Below are 19,652 nucleotides of genomic sequence, written 5' to 3'. Positions count from 1 at the left end.
GGCCGGGGAGACCCGTCTCCTCCGCGCACAAAGGAGGGCTGGGCCCGGCCCGGCTCGGCTGCCCCCGGAGCAGCGATACCCGCCGCCTGCTCCCTCCGCGACGAGGCGTCCCCCGCCCGGCCGGGGCGGGGCGGTGCAGCGCGGAGCGGGGCGGGGCGGAGGAGCCGCCCCACGCCTGTGCGGCCGGCGGCGGGGAAGGGGAGGAGAGCGGAGAACGGGCCGCCGCCGCGCCCCGCCCCGCCGCGCCCCATGGTGCCGGCGCGGCCGCCGGGCCGAGGCAGAGGCTGCGAGGCCGGCGGGGCGCTCACACACCGCGCCCGCCGCCGCCGGGCATGGAGGGCGCCGAGGCGGCTGCCCGCGGCAGCAGCAGCCCCGTGCAGCCCCGCTGCGGCTCCGGGCCGGTCGGTGGCGGCCAGGCGGCGGCGGCGGCCATGGAGGAGCCGGTCGGGGAGGCTCCGTCCCCGGAGGTAACGGCGGCGGCGAGGAAGCAGCAGGGGGTGAAGCGGCATCACCACAAGCACAACCTGAAGCATCGCTACGAGCTGCAGGAGACCTTGGGCAAAGGCACCTATGGCAAAGTCAAGCGGGCCATCGAGAGGTTTTCTGGCAGAGTGGTAAGGCAGGCGGAGGGGCTTCTCTTTGCCTTTTTATTATATGTACGTACGTGTGTGTGTCTATCTATCTATCTATCACTTTTCTTTCCAACACCGACTTGGGAAGGGAGCCGGCTGGGTGCATCCCTCCATCCCCGCAGGGACCCGTCGGTGCCTCGGTGCTGCTGGCAGCCTCAGCATCCCACCCCGGTTCTGGGTCCGGGGCTTTGTTTGGGGTGCAAATCCGATAGAGAAACTTTTCTTTTTTTTTTTTTTTTTTTTTTTGGGTAGTATTTTAATAACACATCGTTACATTTTTAAAAGGGTGGGTTATTATTGGAAAAATAGGGTGGCTTGCTGTATTTGTTTGGTTTCTACACGTGGGTCCGCTGTGAACGGTTATTCTTTCCCCACTGGAAATTTCACGCTGCAGCGAAACCTGTCACATCCCTCGGCTAACCTCACATCCTCCAGCTGACCAAAGCTGCTCACAAAGTACAGTCAGAAGGGCAAACGTCGGTTCTCCGGTTAAAAATGCCGTGATTCAGTCGTACTTTTGTGACCTGAACTTTGCTGACACCTAAAAAAAAAAAATAATAAAATGGCAGGGACTGCAACCCAGCCCCATTGGTTTTTTACGATCCGTTTCACCGCTCGGCGGTGCCGGCTGGCTCGAGACTTCAAGCAGCCCGGAGGTTGTCCAGCAATAACTCAGCTTCAGCATTTCCTCATTGGCACAGCGCTCCAAGCGGGGCGCAGAAATGCAATTGCAGAAATGTACACATTAGTCAGAGTTATTGTCATTTTTCCTTCCCTGAAATATGTAACTATTCACAGAGGGCGAGCGAGTGAGAGACAGGCATTGCATTAAAGGCTGCCCAGAGAAATAGATGCTTTTCTAAAGAGGTCTTAATGCTGCTTTTCATATGAAGTAGACTAATTGAGTTTTCACTAGACTTCATCTAAAAGCAAGACATTTCCCTAGTGACGTTACGGGTTTTGTCTCATTTATCTTTCCCTTCTGGTTGCCTGGAAGCTCGATGCTCTCCAGAGGCAGAAGTGACTGTAAAACAGAAAATGAAATTGCAGATGCTGTGGTTTTAATAAAGGACACTTACTTTGCAACTAAATATCTTTGTGTCGACAGTGAAAATGAGAGTTTCAGCCAACTTGTAGAGTCATATCATGTATGCTTTCAGTTTATTAGCTCATTTGGAGGCTGGCTAAAGAGAAACCAGAGATGGACATCTCTGCACATGCTCACTCCCAGTCCATGATTTTTAAAGTTTGCTGCCTTGGCTGTTTTACAATTTCAGGCTAACAAAAGCTCTGGGGCTATGTTATATACTATTATTTTGTAAGCAGATTATTTTTGAGGCGCGTTACAAAATGTAGCAAATAAGCAAATACATTGAAAACACCTTTTTTAACAGACTTGACCAATTAAAAAAAAAAAGTGACCATATTGTTAATGAGATTTGGTTTTGGGAAGGGCCCTCTGAGACGAAAGGATGTAGCGTAGCTGTGTATCTCCTCTTAAGTTAATAACACGCATGGTCTTTCCGTATTTTGCTAACTGTCAAGCACTTCAGCTACACAGCTAAGGATACTTAGATGATACAGTCTGAACTAAATTTTTACAGCTTATATCTTGAAAGGGAGAGGGTGAAAATCAGAATACCCATGCAATCTTAAATGCAATTAAATATTACACTTGCTCTATCAGCTGGTATGTAGAAGCTAAACAAATCCTTACCAGGGTGTGAGTTTTACACTGTAGTAATACAAGCATTGGTGTGCGGCATTTTGAAATTATTAACTAATTTGCAGGCGAGTTCTGGTGTAATGTGTCTGCTTGAACTTTAACATCTGTGAGCGTATGTAAAATATCCGCGTTTTGTCTGCTTGCAGAATAAAAGCTAGTTGTCAGGAATCCAGCCAGACCTAAGTGAATGGAAAACGCTGCTTGTTTTCTGACGGTTCCCTCGCCTGGCTGTTGCAGTGAACACCGATTGCTTTCTGGGGGCGAGATGAGGGCAGCAACAGGACGACTGATCAGAGCGGGGCAGAGTTTTCCCTTTAGATTTTTCCCCCCAGCCTTTCTCTTCCCTTTCCCCTCCTCAGGTCTTATGAGTGGGCAGCGTTTGCAGCGTTCATGAGCAGGTTGGACTGGCCGGTGCCGTGTGTCCAGCAGGGGATGCACAGAGCGAGCGATGCGGCCGGCACGTCTCTTGCACCAAGTCCAATGCAAATCATCTCACAGCTGGCAGCGAGGTAGCCAGAGTCCCAAGGTCGCTCTAGTCCAGTCTGTTTGCTTCCTATCCTGCTGCTGGTTTAGCTAATCATCTTTTTCTTTACTCAGCGGTAAGCAGGTATTTGAAGCTGTATGGTAACAGATTGTGAAGCTGGACCTTGGCAGCGGCATTGTGTTCCCAGTCATCAGCCTTGTCCAAGAGATTCTCCTATTTGGCCTTTCTGCTTTCTTGTCTGTTAACGCTGTCTTTAGCTGTACGGCATTTCATAAAGATATTTGCATGATTAGCCCGGCTTTTACTATGAAGCACAAACTTTGGTTTTGTCATCATCTGTATAAATAGAGAGCTCGGGAGTGAAATAGAAATCGGCAGATTTGAGTTACTGAAGCAAAACCAAGGTGAGAAGACAGTTCGATCCAAGGTACAGATGTGCTTCAGTCCTGTGCCACTGGAAATCAATAGCAGGATTTCTGTTGACTTGAATGAAAGTAGTATTTGGCACTTATTAACAGGTTGCAGGTTTATTCACGTTGTTATAGTTTCTTTGTCTTTCCTCTTAGCTCAGTGGAACGTGATCATAAAGCTTCCTGCCATAAAGCTCCAGGGTAGATTGCATGATACATTTAGTTTGTTATTGGAAACAACTTGTGTGAATTTGTGTATTAGTTACCGCACTGACTACAGACAGCGTTGCGTACTTCACAAAGCAGTTAAAATATTGCCCACCACATGACATATGAGGTGCCTAATTTTGCCAGCAAGATTTCCTTCATTAGTACTGGCTCAGTATGCACTGTGTAACTTACGATATTTTAAATTAAGGCACCTGTTAGTAAGTGTAAGGATGAAGAGATGATATCGCAAGCCTGTGAAGTAACACTCATGTTGACATTTCTGTGGGTGTTTTCTCCACTTGTCATCTTGCACATGTTAAACCGAAGAACCGAGCTTTTGTTCATGTTATGTATTCAATGTTTGTTAGCCAAGAAATCCACGGTTACACTTATGTCAGCCTTAGATAAGCTGTGTATTGACTGCTTCTGGCCAATCCCATGGATGGTGCATGAAGACGGTAGATGCTGCTGGGTTTTCTTTAAGTGATTTCACTGGAGTAAATACTCCTTATAATGCAACTTTAAATTACAGATAGGTGTTTTCAGACATGTCTGTCTTTTCCTGACATTACGCAGAAAGCAACGCCTGGATACAAAAATACATTAATGTTAATTAAATTATTGTTAGTAAAGGAGCATGGAAGACACCAGGTAACCCCTGTTAGGCTGCCTGGAGCACTCCCAGCAGAGTTTAAGACAGGGGTTTGATACTCTGGCTGGTTCACAGCTACCTGTGGGTGCTCTCCATCGAGGTGACCTGCTGGGAGTCATTTGCTCTCCCTGCTGGACGTGGAGCTTGCGAATAGTGCTGGTTGTTTGTTATAACCTCTCATGAAGCATCCTGTATTATCTGCCCTTCCTTTTGGTTACCATCTGTCCTCAGGAGAGATTTGGCCGTTTGCAAAAGCCAAGAGCTCGTCTTCCTTTCTCTCCTTAGGCTACACTTGGGAGGTGATGGGGAGTAGCTTCAGGGGCCTCCCCTCCGCTTTCACCGCCCTCTCTCCGCCTGAGAGCCAGGACATCTTTTCTTCCTCCTCACCAGCAGGTGGAGGAAGCACTATTCTCCTCCAGCCGTTCCTCCAGAAAGTTAATTATTTTGGGAATTGATGACAAGCTGTGGCCCAACATGAAAAGCAGGCATGCGGTACATATTTGTGCAGGCGTGCTATGTGCGGTGGTGCATGTTATTTATCTTTTTTGCGTACATGTGCAGGTAGAAGAATGTTGCTAAGTGAAATGGGTTTCTGAATTAAAATCTTGTAAAAAAACCTCCACACTTTAGAGCAACAGAAATATTTTTAGGTGCAACTTGAGTGAAGATCTTTGCTTTGAAATAGCTCTGCTTCGTGATGCTTTTGGAGACTCACACATGGTTTTTGAAACCCTGAAATGGCAACAGATTACATGAAAGGAGGACCTTTGCTTTGCTGATTGTATTTCTCTGTATCATGACACAACCAAAACATGAATACCAACAATGACAGCTCTGTCATGTCAGTAATTAAGGCCTTGTTGGCCACACAACCATTTGTTTGTTTGCGGTGTGGTTTTTAAGGGTTCCAAATAACAAGATAAAAGCGTACTCGTTGGTCGGTGGGACGTTTTTCCCTATTCTCTTGTCTGCTTTGCTGATATCACAGAAAAAGTCAGTATTGTCACTCTTCCCTCTTATGTGCGTGAATTCTCTTATCTTTAGTGACATGTTAAATTTACTTTTTTTTTTTTTTCCTGAGAACTTCTGCTTCAGTTAGCACCTGGGTCACCACTTAATATTGATTTTTGTCTTGATCGCTCAGCGTGTATCTTATGCAGCATAGTGTCCAATCTGATGCAGAACTGGTTTTGGGGTTTTTTTGAGGTTCTTTGTTGTTCTTATTAAGATATCTTCCTTTATTGTAGACACTGGTGGAAGTATCTACACAACACTGCTGTGATGTGAAGTGCTTGTACAGTACTTTGCACAGCAGGATCCTGATTTGTGAATGTGGCTTCCACAGCTATGATAATACACTTGAATAATAGTAACAATGGCTTGTATCGCTACCCCATTTTATACACGAGGAAGAAAAACTTGCCGATTAAAGACAAAATCATCAGAAGTATCAGCTAGTTTTGAGTGCACGACCCAATACCTGATTTTTCCAGGTTTGTAGAGTACGTAACGTGAGGGTCCAACAGATGACAGCCTCCTCCTACAGAGCTCAGTCTCTCCTGCCTCCTGGGCTCTCTTTTTACCCTGTGCTTTTGTCCCTGTGTGACATTCAGCTTCGGTCTCCATTCCCGGCCCTTTTGTCCTCTACTTGCGCTGCTGCCTCTCGCTGTGTTCTGTGTGCCAGCGCTGTGACCCGCTCAGAGGCTGCTGCCTTGCTCCCTGCTTCTGAGCTGGTACGTGCCAGCAGAATCTGTGCAGCCTGGGGCGGGTGCTGCATAGACCTCTCCTGCTGGGCAGCACTTGCATGGGGCCAGAGGTTCCTCATCTGAAAAGGGATTCTTGCAAAATATATATATATATATTTAAATTTTTTTTAAATGTGCAAATTGAATTCTTTTAGGGACTCATGATGGGACTAAATCTGGACAACATTTTCACAGTGCTGAAGGCATGTTAGTGAAACTCAGGTCACCCTCTGTAAAAATTGTACCAAAGCGTGGAAATTCTAGGTCTGGAATGAATAGAAGTTGGAAAGAGTATATGGGCTTGAAAACAGTTCTGCTGTTAATTTGTTATTTGTTCCGCCCTTAATTATTAGATGTGTTCTGAGACTCTGGTTTAAAAAAGAAAAATATACTGGATTGAATCTAGTGAATATTGTGGGTTTATTACAATAGGAGCTACCACCTGGTTGTATAAAATTACTGTAGTCTTCACGTAAACACTTGTATAATTGAAATGCCAAAGAAGACTCCAACATCAAGGGCTGCAGACAGAAATAACTGATTACAGCATGCAGGTCATTAGGGGAAAGGCACTAGTGCAAAACACTTGTTTTCTGCAGTGAGAATTCTTGTTGGAGAAGCAGATTTGTTGAGGGGAGTGTGGTTCAGTGGTATGAAAGTCTGAATTAATGACTAGCCAGTAAGGGGTCATCTGAATGCGTTAGCTTGTCAAATCTTTTACGAAGTTAAAGAACAGCATGTTCTTTCTGAGCTTTGAGTGGACATCAAGTGATATTTCTTCAATGATGTTGGACTCTCTTACAGGTGAAGAAATTAGAAATTTCTGAGAGACTTTTGCTTCTTTGGTTTGTTGTTTTTGTTTTTTTTTTTTCCTTTCCCCCCTTGGATTGAACAATTTTGGGCAAGTCAATTAACCTCACTGTGTCTCAGTGTATCCCTTTCTGAAGGGATACTACTTAACGTAGGGAAGTTAGACTAATTAACAGGGCATGTTTTGGCCTAATACATACCTAGTGTGATCCCTCTAAATGTGAAATTCACAACAGAATTTGAGCCAATGTTTATACTTCAGCCTTCAGCTAAAAACACTATAACATGCCTAAGTGTTATTACAAATGGTTTCATAGCACCATATGCTAGAGAACACAGCAGAATGGAAATTGCTTGTACAAAGTCTTTCATTAGATATGGCTAAAATATACTGCATTTTTTGGTGGCATGTGTTCTAAAAATTATTATTATTTTTCAAGAACCGCAATGTGGATTTACCATGTGGAGACAATTATTGTATATATTGTAGTTTGGGGTCATACACGTTGAATAAAACTGTGTGGAATGTGCAGTTCTTGCGAGCAATTGTTTATTCTTTACAGAACTGTAATCGTAGTTAGTCTGTGTTTTGTCTGGTAAATAAATAACTAGAGAATCTTTGCTGGAGTGAGGAATTGGGAGGAGGCACATGGGGGTTGTGACAATGCCAAGGAAGAATGCTCGATGTGGGTTGAAAACCAGTTCCAGGTATATCAGCCTTGAACACAGGCAGGTCAACGTGTGTACGGCCACGGTAATCCAAATGCAGAGCATATGGGATGGGACGTGTTTCCAAAGCCCCCATACCAGGGGTTCGGAAATTGGCTGCTGACCTTTGCTTTGATGTGGGCATCTCCCTGGCTCGGGTCTCCGCCGCCTGTACCATGCTTACGTACCCTCTATCTACCCAAACCAGGATGCTGACACCAAAGCATCTCCTCTTACTGTGCAACCATGCGCCTCTCAGCAGGACACTGTTGTTCTCCTCAGTGTCGTCTTGTACGCTCTTCCTGTCTAAAGTGGGACCAAACCATATGTTTTCCGCTGCAGCCCTGGATGATGCTCTGAAGCCAGAAGCATGGGTTTTGGTGGAATAGAAGCTCTCAGCATGGATGGCAAGAAGCAGCGGTGGCAGCTGCCAACTCCTCTGCTGGAGCCTCAACAGCTTCTGACCTGGGCAGTTTTTACAGCTCTGGTGTACAGTTTTGGTGGTTTGCTGTGGTTTGCTACATCGGTACTGGGTGTGCTGGCGTGTACGTCTCTGACCTATGGAGAGTATTGATCTTGTCTCTTCTTGCCTCCTGCGTAAGTCAAGATTTGTCCCTAAATCGCCCAGGCGTGCACCTGACACTTCATAGAAACAAAACTCTTGTCATTAGCCCTGATGGGTTGATGTACTTGGGACAGTTGGTATGTCAGAGGAAATGTTGCAGATGAAAAGGTCTTTGACTAAATATGCAAACGATATTTGTCAGCTTTCCCTCAAATATATTCCAGCAGATGTGGGTACCATGTGTGTCCATTTAATAAACTAAACTCAAAATAATTTCCACTTTGCTCGATATATGGGGAATAGCTGAGGGGGGCGGGGAGCGAACTACAAAGCAAGGTAAAAACTGCATATGTGTGTTGTTATATTTGATGACCAATTCATTAAAGCCATAAGTGTATCCAGGCTTTCAATAGTGTTCTCCTGCTGTTGCTTCCTGTACTCCCTGGCTACAAAATCAGTTTCTATGGCTCTCATTTGTCTTACCCACATGAAAGACTTCGAGCATCTGCAAGTTATGATTTGAGAAGTATCTGCTTTTAAACAGAATATATTTATCACCGTGTCTTCACGGGCAACGTGGTACGTTGTATAAATTAGGAGATCCTAGACCTTTGAACACTAGGGGGCTGGGTGAGATTCTTCGTGAGCGTACGGTGTCTGGCCGTACCCATCAAACATCCTGGACCCACACCAAAAATGCCAGATGTTCAATGGATGTGGAGGCCTTCCCCTAACCTTTGCTGTATGTTGCAAAGGTGGGGAGGGTGAAGGGGATGAGGCTGTAGCTGTCCCTTGCTTTTGTGCTGTTTCAGTGCGCTCCTTGGAGCTCAGTATTTTTTATATTTTGAATGAAAGACCATGGATGAACCCTCAATTCAGCCTGTTAACTGATTGCATGGTAGTGTTCCCTGACTCTTCAAAAAGACAGGTGGGATTTGCCTCTTGCTCTGGTGGTTTATGAGACATCAGTCATTAAAGCTGCCACTGGCCCATGATGGGATGCATGTCCTGGGTCTTGCTCGAGTGTGACCTTTTTCAGGCTCTGTTCTTACCAATGGAGGAAAATAATAAAATACTTTAGTGGGGGTTCCTTTCATTTGAAAAAATCTTGGCCGCACAGTAGCTTTGGGAAAGGGGGTTGGCATGGCTGGCATGTTTGAAACCATACTGGCCAGTTGTAGGTGAATGCAAAAATCACAAAATAAACACAGATCTTGTGGCTTATAAGTATTAAGAAGACAGCTGAGGTCACCTAGGTTAATGTACGACCAATGTAACTTAATTTTTGGATGCCTCCTCGGCTTTCCTTTCTCCCTGCTGGCATTTCCCACCTCACCTCAGCCACACCTCCAGCGTGGCGCCCAAGGCCCTTCCCTTTGCCATTGGGTCCCCTGGGATGCTGGCCTGGTGAAGAGGAGTGTCTTCTGTGCCTTGCGTGGGGCTGCCTGCCTCCATGACGAAGCATCGGTGCTTGGCGGGCCCTCCATCCGTGTCGCTTTGCCTTTCCGAGGGACATCGGTCTATGGTAGCCCCAGAGCCCCTCGGCTACCCTGGCCGGTGGCCTCCATGTGGGACGACTTAAGCAGAGAGGCTGGAGGAGCCAAGTGTCTTTGTTCTGAGGTCTGGCGGCTTGAGGGACTTGCAATTATCCTAATGTCTCACTGTGCCACAGAGCTGAGTCAGCGCGCTTGGGCTTGAGTGCTGGTGCCTTGGAATAAAGACACTAGTTAAGGGATATTAGGCTTAAAAAAGAAGGGGGAAAAAGACAAAAAAGAAATCCATTGTTCCTGTGAAAAGATACCATGCCAAGTTTGGAGACTATATTTAGCCATTCATGGGTAGATCAGAAAAATTCGTGTCCTGCTGTCGATGAAGATCTCCAAGCCCCCATATCGTATTTCCCATACACAAAAAGGCATTTCATCACTGCTAGTATTTCTAATCTCCACAAAACCCTGATGGTGAATGATACCTTCCTTTATTTGAAGTGCAAGTGTTATTTTAAAACTGAGTGTGAAGATCTTTTTGATCACAAAAGGTATCAATGAGGATTGGATAAAAATACCAGTTTGAGCCATGTGGTAACTAAGCAAATGTTCCTTTTTGTTAAACAGTGTTTTGCTGTCATTGATGCAAAAAGATTAAGTCCTTTGCACACAAGTTTGACAGAGGAAGACGGCGAAGCATTTGTTAAAAAAACAGCTCCTGAGGCTGCTTGGAGCTGTCATTTATTTGCGGATTTTTGCATCGTACAAACCAAATCTGGTAGCTTTCCCAGTGGAGTTTGGTTGGGGAAGGAGAAGTGAAGGCCAACCAGTCCCTCAGGTGGCCGGGGACATCAGGGGATGCCTGGCACAGCACCGTACTCGGCAGGGGTTTCAGCAGGGCTGTGCTATGGATCAATTTTTTGGCATGGGTGGGAGGGAAACTGCCTTTGTGAGGAGAAGAGGGGAGAGCGCAGCCGTCCTGGCTGGTGCGTGCTCTAATGCCACATGGCCTGGAGTATGAGATAGCACCGCTCCAGCGCAAGGTGAAAGCACCTGTAAAAATGCCTGCTGGAGGCAATACAAGCTTAGCCAACCTGCATAGGGATACAGCTGAGAGACGTCCACGTTGCCTTCTCGGGAAGACACATTTTTACCCAGGCCTATACATGAAGCAGAGCGTCCTTCACACTCCTTTCCTTGTCATGTTTACTCTCTTTGGGGTGCCAAAATGAGGCAAAATAATGGAAGAGTCATCTGTGGGTTGAATCTCCATCTCCTCTAGGAGCCTGCTGTCACAGCTGTTCTGCAGGTGCTCAGGGGATAAATTGTTTCATAGAATCATAGAATGGTTTGGGTTGGAAGGGACCTTAAAGATGATCTAGTTCCAACCGCCCTGCCATAGGCAGGGACACCTCCCACTAGGCCAGGTTGCTCAAAGCCCCATCCAGCCTGGTCTTGAACACTTCCAGGGATGGGGCATCCACAGCTTTCCTGGACAACCTGTTCCAGTGTCTCACCACCCTCAATTTCCCTGAGGTTCATTTGGAAAGTCGCTAGCAGAGCTGGGGGGAGAGCTGAGGTTGACCGCAGCTCTAGCACTGTGCAGAGCTGAGCTGTTCTCTGGATGGGTGTAGCCATCTCAGAAAGGTCGCTCATAAAGCAAAGGTCCTCTTTCATGGCTGTAGTCACACTTCTTAAGGGATGGTGCCACTTTTTCCAAAGCCCGCCAGCCCTTGTGTCTTCGAGCCTGGTTACTACTGTGAACCACTGTTGGTCACGAATTGGTACCAACGTTGTGGACCGCTGTGTCCTCACAACCTGAGAGGAGCATGGGCCTTCAGCTGGACTGAGCAGCGTATTTACATCTAGACTAAGGACTAGCTGTCTTCTTCAACGACAGTTGTTTTTCTCTGTGTACAGTTTGAGCATTTTCTACCCGCCTCTCTGTTTTAGTGAAACAAATGTGTTCTCCCAGTTCATCCTGTCTGGCGTTTCGTGATGAAAACGTGATGTAATGGGACCTGTGAAGTGCCTCGTTGTGGGCTGTGCGTTGCTCATGAGGAATTCATCGGGGAGAAGGATTTTATGCTGTACTCCTTCCAGCCTTTCTCGGATGAAAGGAAAATTCTGCAGCCGTGAATGTAACTGGTTATCATTACTGGATGTCATTACTCACTCACTCCAAGCGTAAAACAAAAAATTGCATCCCCTGTGATGTCCGTGGGTAAAATGCTGCTCTCAGTTACATTAACACTGTTGTAAACCGGAGAGTAGAGTTTGGCCCTTTGTTTCAATTGAAATATTTGTTTAACACAGGCAAGGACTAAACAATACACTTGAAAGCGATTTGTGTTATTGTCTGTAGAGCAGAGCTTGTATTTTATGAACTGGCTGATCATAAAGACAGCATAAATCATGTAAAGTATTCTCATTTACTTTTTCTTTCTTTTTTCTTTTTGCAGATGGGGCTTGTAGAGTAGAGTTGCAGTCAAATGTCTGCTCCAGGATATTTTAGTTGAACTGTGTGAGTCCATTAAACAAATGTAATGGCTTTTTGGAAAGAAGCGCTGCGTGTTTTAAACCAAATGTTTTACATAGAGAACATCTGGGTAGTTCTGGGTGTTTGTATGTAGAGCACATCAGACAGCAGCCGTAGTGAGCTCAGCTGGGAGGTTGCCTGGGATGTAGTTGTAGGATATGACAGTTCAGTTGTTATGGGGAATAATTCCTATGAAGTATTGCCATAAACTGAATGTTTGGCACAAACAGCCATGTCTTTGTTTTACTGTACACCCAAGTTATTCTTCTTATCTGCCCAGCAAAACTCTAAACGATGTTTAAACAACCCAGTAAATGTTGGCACCTCTGAGCTGTGGCGTGCGCATTAAAGCAAACTTAAGGAAGCCGTTACCATTAAGGGGAAATGAAGTTTGCTCTGTTTTCAACGAAGCACTATTGATTCCTGCCACGGGCAACGCAGTGCGAGTGAGCGATGAATGCAATATGTGCAAATGGTTTGTGGGGTTGAGTTGGAAATGGTCGATGTTACAGTGGTGGTGTGTGTTTTTGCTTTGAGGAATGTGAAAATGCAAACTGGTGAAATGCATGTAATTAACCTGACATTAGAGCTTATTGGGTCTACTGGAAGAACTTTAACCTGGTTAAATTAATAAGCTTCTTTTTACTTCACAGCATCAGAGGTAATATATTTCCAGGAAGTGTAGGAAATGTTGAAAAACGTCTTTTTTGGGAGTCGGTTCTTAAATTATTTCTGCAGTTTAACTGAGGAATGCGTGGTTCAAATGAGATTAAGGTTGTAATTTCCAGAGTAGCAATGCAGCTTCCCCTTTCAGGATTGTTTAACTAAAAAGTTAAACAAAGTGGGTTAGGCAGTCTCTTGCTCCGGTCCCTTGTGGACAGCAATTCACATTGCGCAGCACTGCTTTAATAGTCTTGCTCGGTCTGACATGATTTGTGGTATTTGCTGAGATGAATTTCTGGACCGAGCAGCGTGAGAGGGAATTGCTCCTCACTCTGAGGAAGGTGGTATGTCCAAGTCTGTGCGAAGGTCACTGGCAGGGTGAAGCGGGAGGCCTGCGCTGCTGCTGTTGCACTACCTAACAGCTTAGCTTTTGGCAAGGGGATCCCAGAAATCTGAGTGCTAACTCTCCCTTGTTCAACCGACCCTGGACAAAATACCTGCCAAAAAAGGTGTTTGTGCACGTTGAAGAAGGGGACAATGCTCCTGGAGATCACAGGGTCCGGGGGAGTTCTTTGCCAAAAGCTTTCCATCTAGAAAAAAAATTGTTTTGCTGTTCCTCCCTTCCAACGTTAACTCTCCCCGTAACTAGTTATAACAACTGCCTGCAGTTGTGAACTCCTCTTCTAGCAGGGAAAGCTAGAATTATGCATTTAAGGCTGCAAAATTGCTTGATCACTAGCCACTTAATTGTAGGAAAGCATAATTCATTCCTCACCCTCTCATGTCTATTCCAAGCCCAACTGGCTGGGGGGAGCAAGAGTGTTCCTGTTCCTGAGTTGCTCTCTCCACTGAGCCATTAGGGTGGCCCTGGTAATTTACTTTCAATAAATAGAAGGGAACAACAGGAGGTTCCTCTACCTTCAGGGGTATAAACATTTCTCAGAAATCAGAGACGGATGGGGAAGAAATGTTAGCAAACTCCTTTCCTCCCTCTCTAGCAATTCTGCCATGTTCTGTCATAAATTCTAGGATAGTCCCTTCCAAAAAGGCACCATTAAGTAGGTAATGTCCAGGCAGAACAATGTAATACTGAAGCAGTGCTTTTACAAAAACAAATTTAATATTGCAAAGTGATCTGCAAGCCCTGGAGCAAAATAACCTGGGTGAGGCTTTGATACACGATTGCCAATCTTTTTGTTTTCCAAGAGTATTTTTCCAGATAGGATGTGGGTTTATGGCTTGCTAGATTCCCACTAGGAAGTGGTATTTATATTTTGATCTACCTTTGATCAATTTAGAAAAGTATACTAGATATAGGTGCTTATGATAGTTCTATCTCATTAACCCTTCTAACTGTGCTGTTGACACACATCTGTGTACCTTCTGTGATATAATCTGTGTGACCCACCATCCTTGTGCAATGAATCCCTGCTCATCAATGTTAATCCAAAAGCCTAAAGTCTATAATCTCGATTTGAAAATCTCTCCACGATTGAAAATTCCACTAGGTTCATTAGGAATTTGAGGTGGTCAAGTCAGTATAGAGTTGGGTTTTAGCGGGCATTGTGGTGCCTGAAGGTACAGACATTCTTCAAAAGAAAGACTCTTCCCAAGTTTTCCTTGTACTATTGTAATTCTCATGGTGAAATAGCAATTCCTTTTTTCTTTGAAGGCCTGCAGAACCAGTAGAGCAAAATTGAAAGATTCACACAATAGCAGGTGACTTTGCATTTGCGGCCGAAGAGGCATTGTAAAGATATGCAAAGCTCTTAGTGGTTCTGAGGCTTCTCTGAACTCACAGAACCTTTAGTGAAAGAGAGAATAAGCTGAGTTACATTTATTTACCCACAACTTCCTCAAGCAGAACGTGCCAATGAATGAAAATGCATTATCAGGTGGCTTCTTGGAAAAAACTAGTTCTAAGAAAGAGTTCAAACAATGTCCAGCCCCCTTCCTTGTTTAATGTGAATTACAGCCTTGCACTGATATACCACCTTTCACCTAAACATGTGCAGAATCACTTCAGAGACTCTGGTAACTGCTGAGGTTACCATTATTTAGCAATTATTTAGCAGCACATTGCAATAGTTTGCAGGAGTTGCTTAGAGGGTGTGAATAACCCCATTTCCAATTGGAATTATTGGGAGGAATTACAGGACACTGTCATTTTCAAACAGGAACTAGATCCAGGCGCCATGGCTTTATACCTCTCCTCCTAAGAAAGTCATAAAGGGCTTTTTCTGAGAAAGTAGCCAGGATCTTGGTTTTGCGTTTCATCCCCAAATCAGTGCCTTGAACAGTGTGCACTCCTACTTCGGAGGATTACTTCAGCGTGGTTCACTGCTTATTCACAATGAAAAAACAACATTGAATTAAAGTCCCTCTCTGCTGCCCCAGGTTAGCATTTTGCATTACATCAGCAGCTGTGGTAGCTGTGAGATCGAGCCTCAAAATTAATGGGAAATCTATCTTCCAGTTTTTGGAGGAAGAATCTGTAATACCCATGTAACGCTGAGAACAGTAAGCTTGGGGCTTGTGAATTCTTTCACTCCTCTTTAACCTGACTTGCCAGTAATTTAATTAGTGCTAAACAGTCTGCACACAGCCTTGCAGAAGTTAAAAGACTAACTGACACAGGATTTGCTTCCAGTGACTTTTCCTCTTTTGCACATGTGCTGGATGGAGCTGTGCTGTGTTTGGAAGTTGATCAGTAATGGTTGCACAATTCTAACCTTATTTAAACTATGATATAAACAGACACGATAGAAACGGATGCTACCAGTTTTTTTCCTATGTAAAAGTGAAGTCAGCTTTTTTTTTTCTGCCTTTTTCCCCCCTCCTCCTTTTTTTTTTTTCCTTTTTGGTTCCAATAAAATTGTAACCTGGAAGAAAAGCAGTTAGACTTTGTGAAATCCCAATTCAGTGTAGCTTTTGGCTTTAGTGAATGTGGAAGCCAAAAATAAACATCTGCTTGGCAACTTCACCAGAAGTTAACTGTAAATGCAGTTTTCATCTTTTCAGTGAATGTGGCATTCAGTGCTGGTTAACATCTATTAAGGAGGAACAATCTATAGTTGAGGTTGTAAAGCATTTTTTTTTCTTTTAATTACAGTTACGAACCTCCATTGCCTCAGAGAAATCCCCTACCCCAGTTGCTTTCCAGATACAATTTCTGATGTGCCAAAATGTGAACTTCCCTTGAAAGCTTGAAGGTAGTTGGATGGGATATTTGTGAGTTATTAGACTTTGGGAAAGAGATGGTCTTCCATCCATCTGTGCATGACAGCCCCAAAACTTCAACTTGGCCTTTTTTTTTTTTTTCTCTTTACTTTAGTCCTTCGGAATTAGATCATAACCCTGTTTTTTTGCAGACTGAGTTATGAACATTTTAAAGCATTAGATATTGCGTGTTTGGATATTCAGAAGGCTATAGAGTTACATTTAGAAGTGAATTAGGAAAAATGTAAGCAGTCCCACTCTTTGCTCCAGGAAGGTGAAGTCTCCGCGTGACAGGGACTCTCCCAGGATGCTGGCCATGGGCTCCAGTCCTGGCAGCCACGGCTGCAAACATCTTTAACAAATTCGACTGATCAGATCTCTGCTTTTCAGCAAATTGTTTGCAACCTCTGCTGCTACCAGGGCAAATTCATTTCACTGTGGAGCAGGGAGGATTGAAGGGGCTGCAGATTTGCGGTAACATGCTACTGGGACAGTGGGGAGGGGAGAGAAGGGGCAACTTGAGGCAGCATTATGGGAAACGCTTCGTTATTGCTAGGGATGGTGGTTACTTGTAGGATCTTTTTTCTAAAACTGAACAGTACAATGACTTGGAACTTCAGTAATGCTGTATGAAAAACTTTCGTTTTGGGAAGGGAGAAGTTATTTTGGTAGATTTATGACATCTATCAGTGAAATGTCCATTTCTGAATTCTGCAGCTGTCCCTCCTTCTCCCTGTTTTCAACATTTCACTGCCTCACAATGAGGAACCAATAACCAGGTTGCTAACTTGTGTTTTTAGATGCTGCTGGAAAACAGATCTATGCTAAACTAGATGGTTTTTTTTTAAATTCCTAGTGGTAAATCAGTCCTGAAATGCTTAATACAGAACTGTAAGATCCGTCTGGTAGTAAGGATGACTCGAGGCCAGGATTCTCAGTGTTAAATGAAGAAAGATCTGTCAGGTAAACTTATCAGAGGATGCATGGTATAAATACGCCAGACTTCATATACATAGCTGAGGTTAGTGGGTACCAAACAATGAAGGGATGTAAATTTTCCAGTAAGGCAGTAGTTACTCAGGAAATGCGCTCACAGATCCTGTTAACAGGCACCGTATGTGGGGGTGAGGAAAGAAGTGGAGGAAGGGTGTAGTACGTGTTCCTCCTGGCACCCACTTTGTATACGTACAGCATAAATGTGTTCATCTGGTGCCTTCTACTGCTTATTAAAACTTGGTTCCACAGGCATTTTTCTCTGTGAATAAAGGCGGAACTACCCCCTTGCTTAGTTTTTGTGATTAGTTAATTCTTCTTCACTTGACGAATCATTATTTATGATATGATAACAGCAACTATGTTCAGCAGAACCAGAATAGAAAATTAAACCTGAGGTAATCACACTCTGGTTCTCCAAGAGGCACTGACACATTGTGTGTCATCTTATGCAAGTAATATTTTGATTTAATATTTATCACACTGACTTGAGGCTTCTAGTGGCTTAGTGCAAGAGTGAGTTTCTCTACAGGCAGTGAGTGATAGAGTGGCAGTAAATCAACTTTGTTTTTTAGAAGTATAATCTTTTTTAGGTGATACATTGGGAAGAGGGCAATGAAGCAGAGAGGCGCAGATGTTTGCAATGCCACGCAGAGTGAGGCAGCTGTAAAAAATACCCTTTCCTCTTATAAGCAAATGAACTGAAAGGTGCATCGTGGCACGTGCATCCTCGCCCTTTATGTGTGCAGCTGCTGACTCGCAACAGCAATAACAGCGTTTTGTCTCTGGTAACATCCATGACACAAACAAACATGCAATGGAACAGAGTAACGGGCAGAAGCCCCGAGATTTAAATCAGCAGAGTTTCACTGGGTGCAGATGGCACCAGTTACGGCTTTGAGCAACTCCCCCGATTACTGCATAGTTTGCCAACCTATCTAACAACAGAGTTGGGCCGATGATAAATAATTAATAAGGATTTTGTTGCATGCTTGTCTCCCAAGCAGTATCACCATGGAGATGATCTGGCTTTTAGGATCTGAAAAGTTAACAGTTTCCAAAACAATGGCATTGTGTCGACCTTACTCTTTCTCCGAAAGAGAGAGCTCTTGGTGATGTGTTAGCAAAACATATCACCGCCAGGCACTAATTTTACTTCAATTCACAGTGGCCTTTTGTCCAACTTTTCAGTGAGTGCATGAAGTGTTTTCTATGACTGTGCATAAGCTTGTTCTTAGAATTGCACATTTTGCATGATGCTGTTGATTACTGTGTTTGGCCTTGGATTGGAGTTTCCAGAGAGTTTTTTTCCAGCAAATAGACACAGCAAAGAAATAATCATGTGGGAAGAGGCTTACAAAAAGAATGAGGATACCTTTGTAGAACCCTCTGGATGCTTGGCTTCCCTGTAGGGATATCTGTCCATGGCTCCTTCTTCCAACCTGGAAGGTCCAGAGGCCAGTTAAACAGTTATTCAGCCCATCCCCTGCCTTTCCTCTCTCTCCTTTGTGCAACCTCTGGAAGTGCCATTTCAATGCAACTCCACTATCAGCGTCCACCTCCTTATCATTTGATTGCAGGAACCTCAGGGACCACCCAATTTCATAGCTTTGTTTCTCTTCCTCTTGTGTTGGTGACGTCTGGGCCAAGAGCCATAGGCAGAGACTCCCCTGGAAAAACATAATGTGGTGCCAGACTTTATTCTTTCTTGCTCAGCTCCATGGCGTTGGAGAAAGAACAATGTGCCTTTTCTCTCCCCACCCCTAAACATCCTTTGCTCTCCCTTTCTCTCCCCCCTCCCTGCTGCCGGTTGATCCACCTATTCTTTCCCTCCCCACCCCTGTTGGCACTTGGTGCGTTGCACTTCCCACCTCGGAGTCTCAAAGAAAGGAAGCAGAGCTGTGAAACCGGCTGGGCTCACCCACTTCCTATTGCTGGGTGGGGGTGGCCTCAGCTCCCAGTTTTCAGAAGGGAAAGGCTTATGGGTATTTAACCCTCCCTCTTCACCCAAAGAAAATAATTTTTACTAATTTTCCATAAGCTGCATTTCTAACATATCTGCTGGTGGCAGCAAGCTGGTTTCCCTTCCTCGGGGACCTGCACTCTCCGTCCTGATGTCATTTTCCCGGCTGTCCACAATAGCATTGCAAGAGCCCATTGGAATTTGCTCAAGCACGGGTGGTATGCACAAGTGCTGGAACCAGCTTAAAAGTCACAGCCCCCATGGTGGAAAAAAAGCAGTTTGTTCATATCTCGCCATGGTCCTAAAAATAGCCTTGATAGATAATAAGGAGTGGAAGACTGTTTTCAATGGGACTGAATGTACTGCATGCAGAAATTGCTGGGGAAGGCTCAGTGGTTTGTGTCATTCAGGTGGTCAGCCTCGGTTACAGCATTAACCGATGTAAAAATCTGCGCCTTTTGGCGCTTTGGCTAATTCTACCTTTGTTTATATTCACACATCGCAGCCGGAAATGAGGCAAACATAGGTTCGTTAGCTTAAGACAAACACATGAACTGCCTGCCTGAAATCAAGAGAAACAGCTTTACGCTTTGATGAAAATAGAGCTTTGTTGCTCATCCCATGAATGATGATGCCAGCAGTGACTCAGCAGACACGGAGATTTGATATGGAAGTGGGCACCTACTGTCTGCCGTGCCCTTTGCCAGATGTTTAAACTTCCAGATATTTTTCTGTACGCCATGGCCTTGATCTGCCTCTGTAAAAAGAAAATTCCACTCGTTTTGCTCTGCCCAGCAGCCGAAAAGCTCGTAAAGCAGGAGACACATTTCTCTTACAGACGGGACT

General features: G+C 44.7%; 1 protein-coding gene across 1 annotated transcript in view; it reads left to right on the top strand.

Annotated features, from left to right (window-relative positions):
• The first annotated feature begins 297 nt into the window (after positions 1-297).
• Positions 298-19,652, top strand: part of NUAK1 (NUAK family kinase 1) — a 50,283-nt gene continuing 30,928 nt past the window's right edge. The window contains exon 1 of the mRNA XM_054219074.1: positions 298-614. Within this exon, the coding sequence (XP_054075049.1) occupies positions 333-614 (282 nt within the window). The 5' untranslated portion in view covers positions 298-332. The remainder of the gene's footprint in view (positions 615-19,652) is intronic.

The sequence above is a fragment of the Rissa tridactyla genome, chromosome 1 (assembly GCF_028500815.1).
Source record: "Rissa tridactyla isolate bRisTri1 chromosome 1, bRisTri1.patW.cur.20221130, whole genome shotgun sequence".
Classification (NCBI taxonomy): Eukaryota; Metazoa; Chordata; class Aves; order Charadriiformes; family Laridae; genus Rissa; species Rissa tridactyla.
Note: the sequence above shows the minus strand (reverse complement) of the source record. Positions and strands in the feature narration are given on the sequence as shown.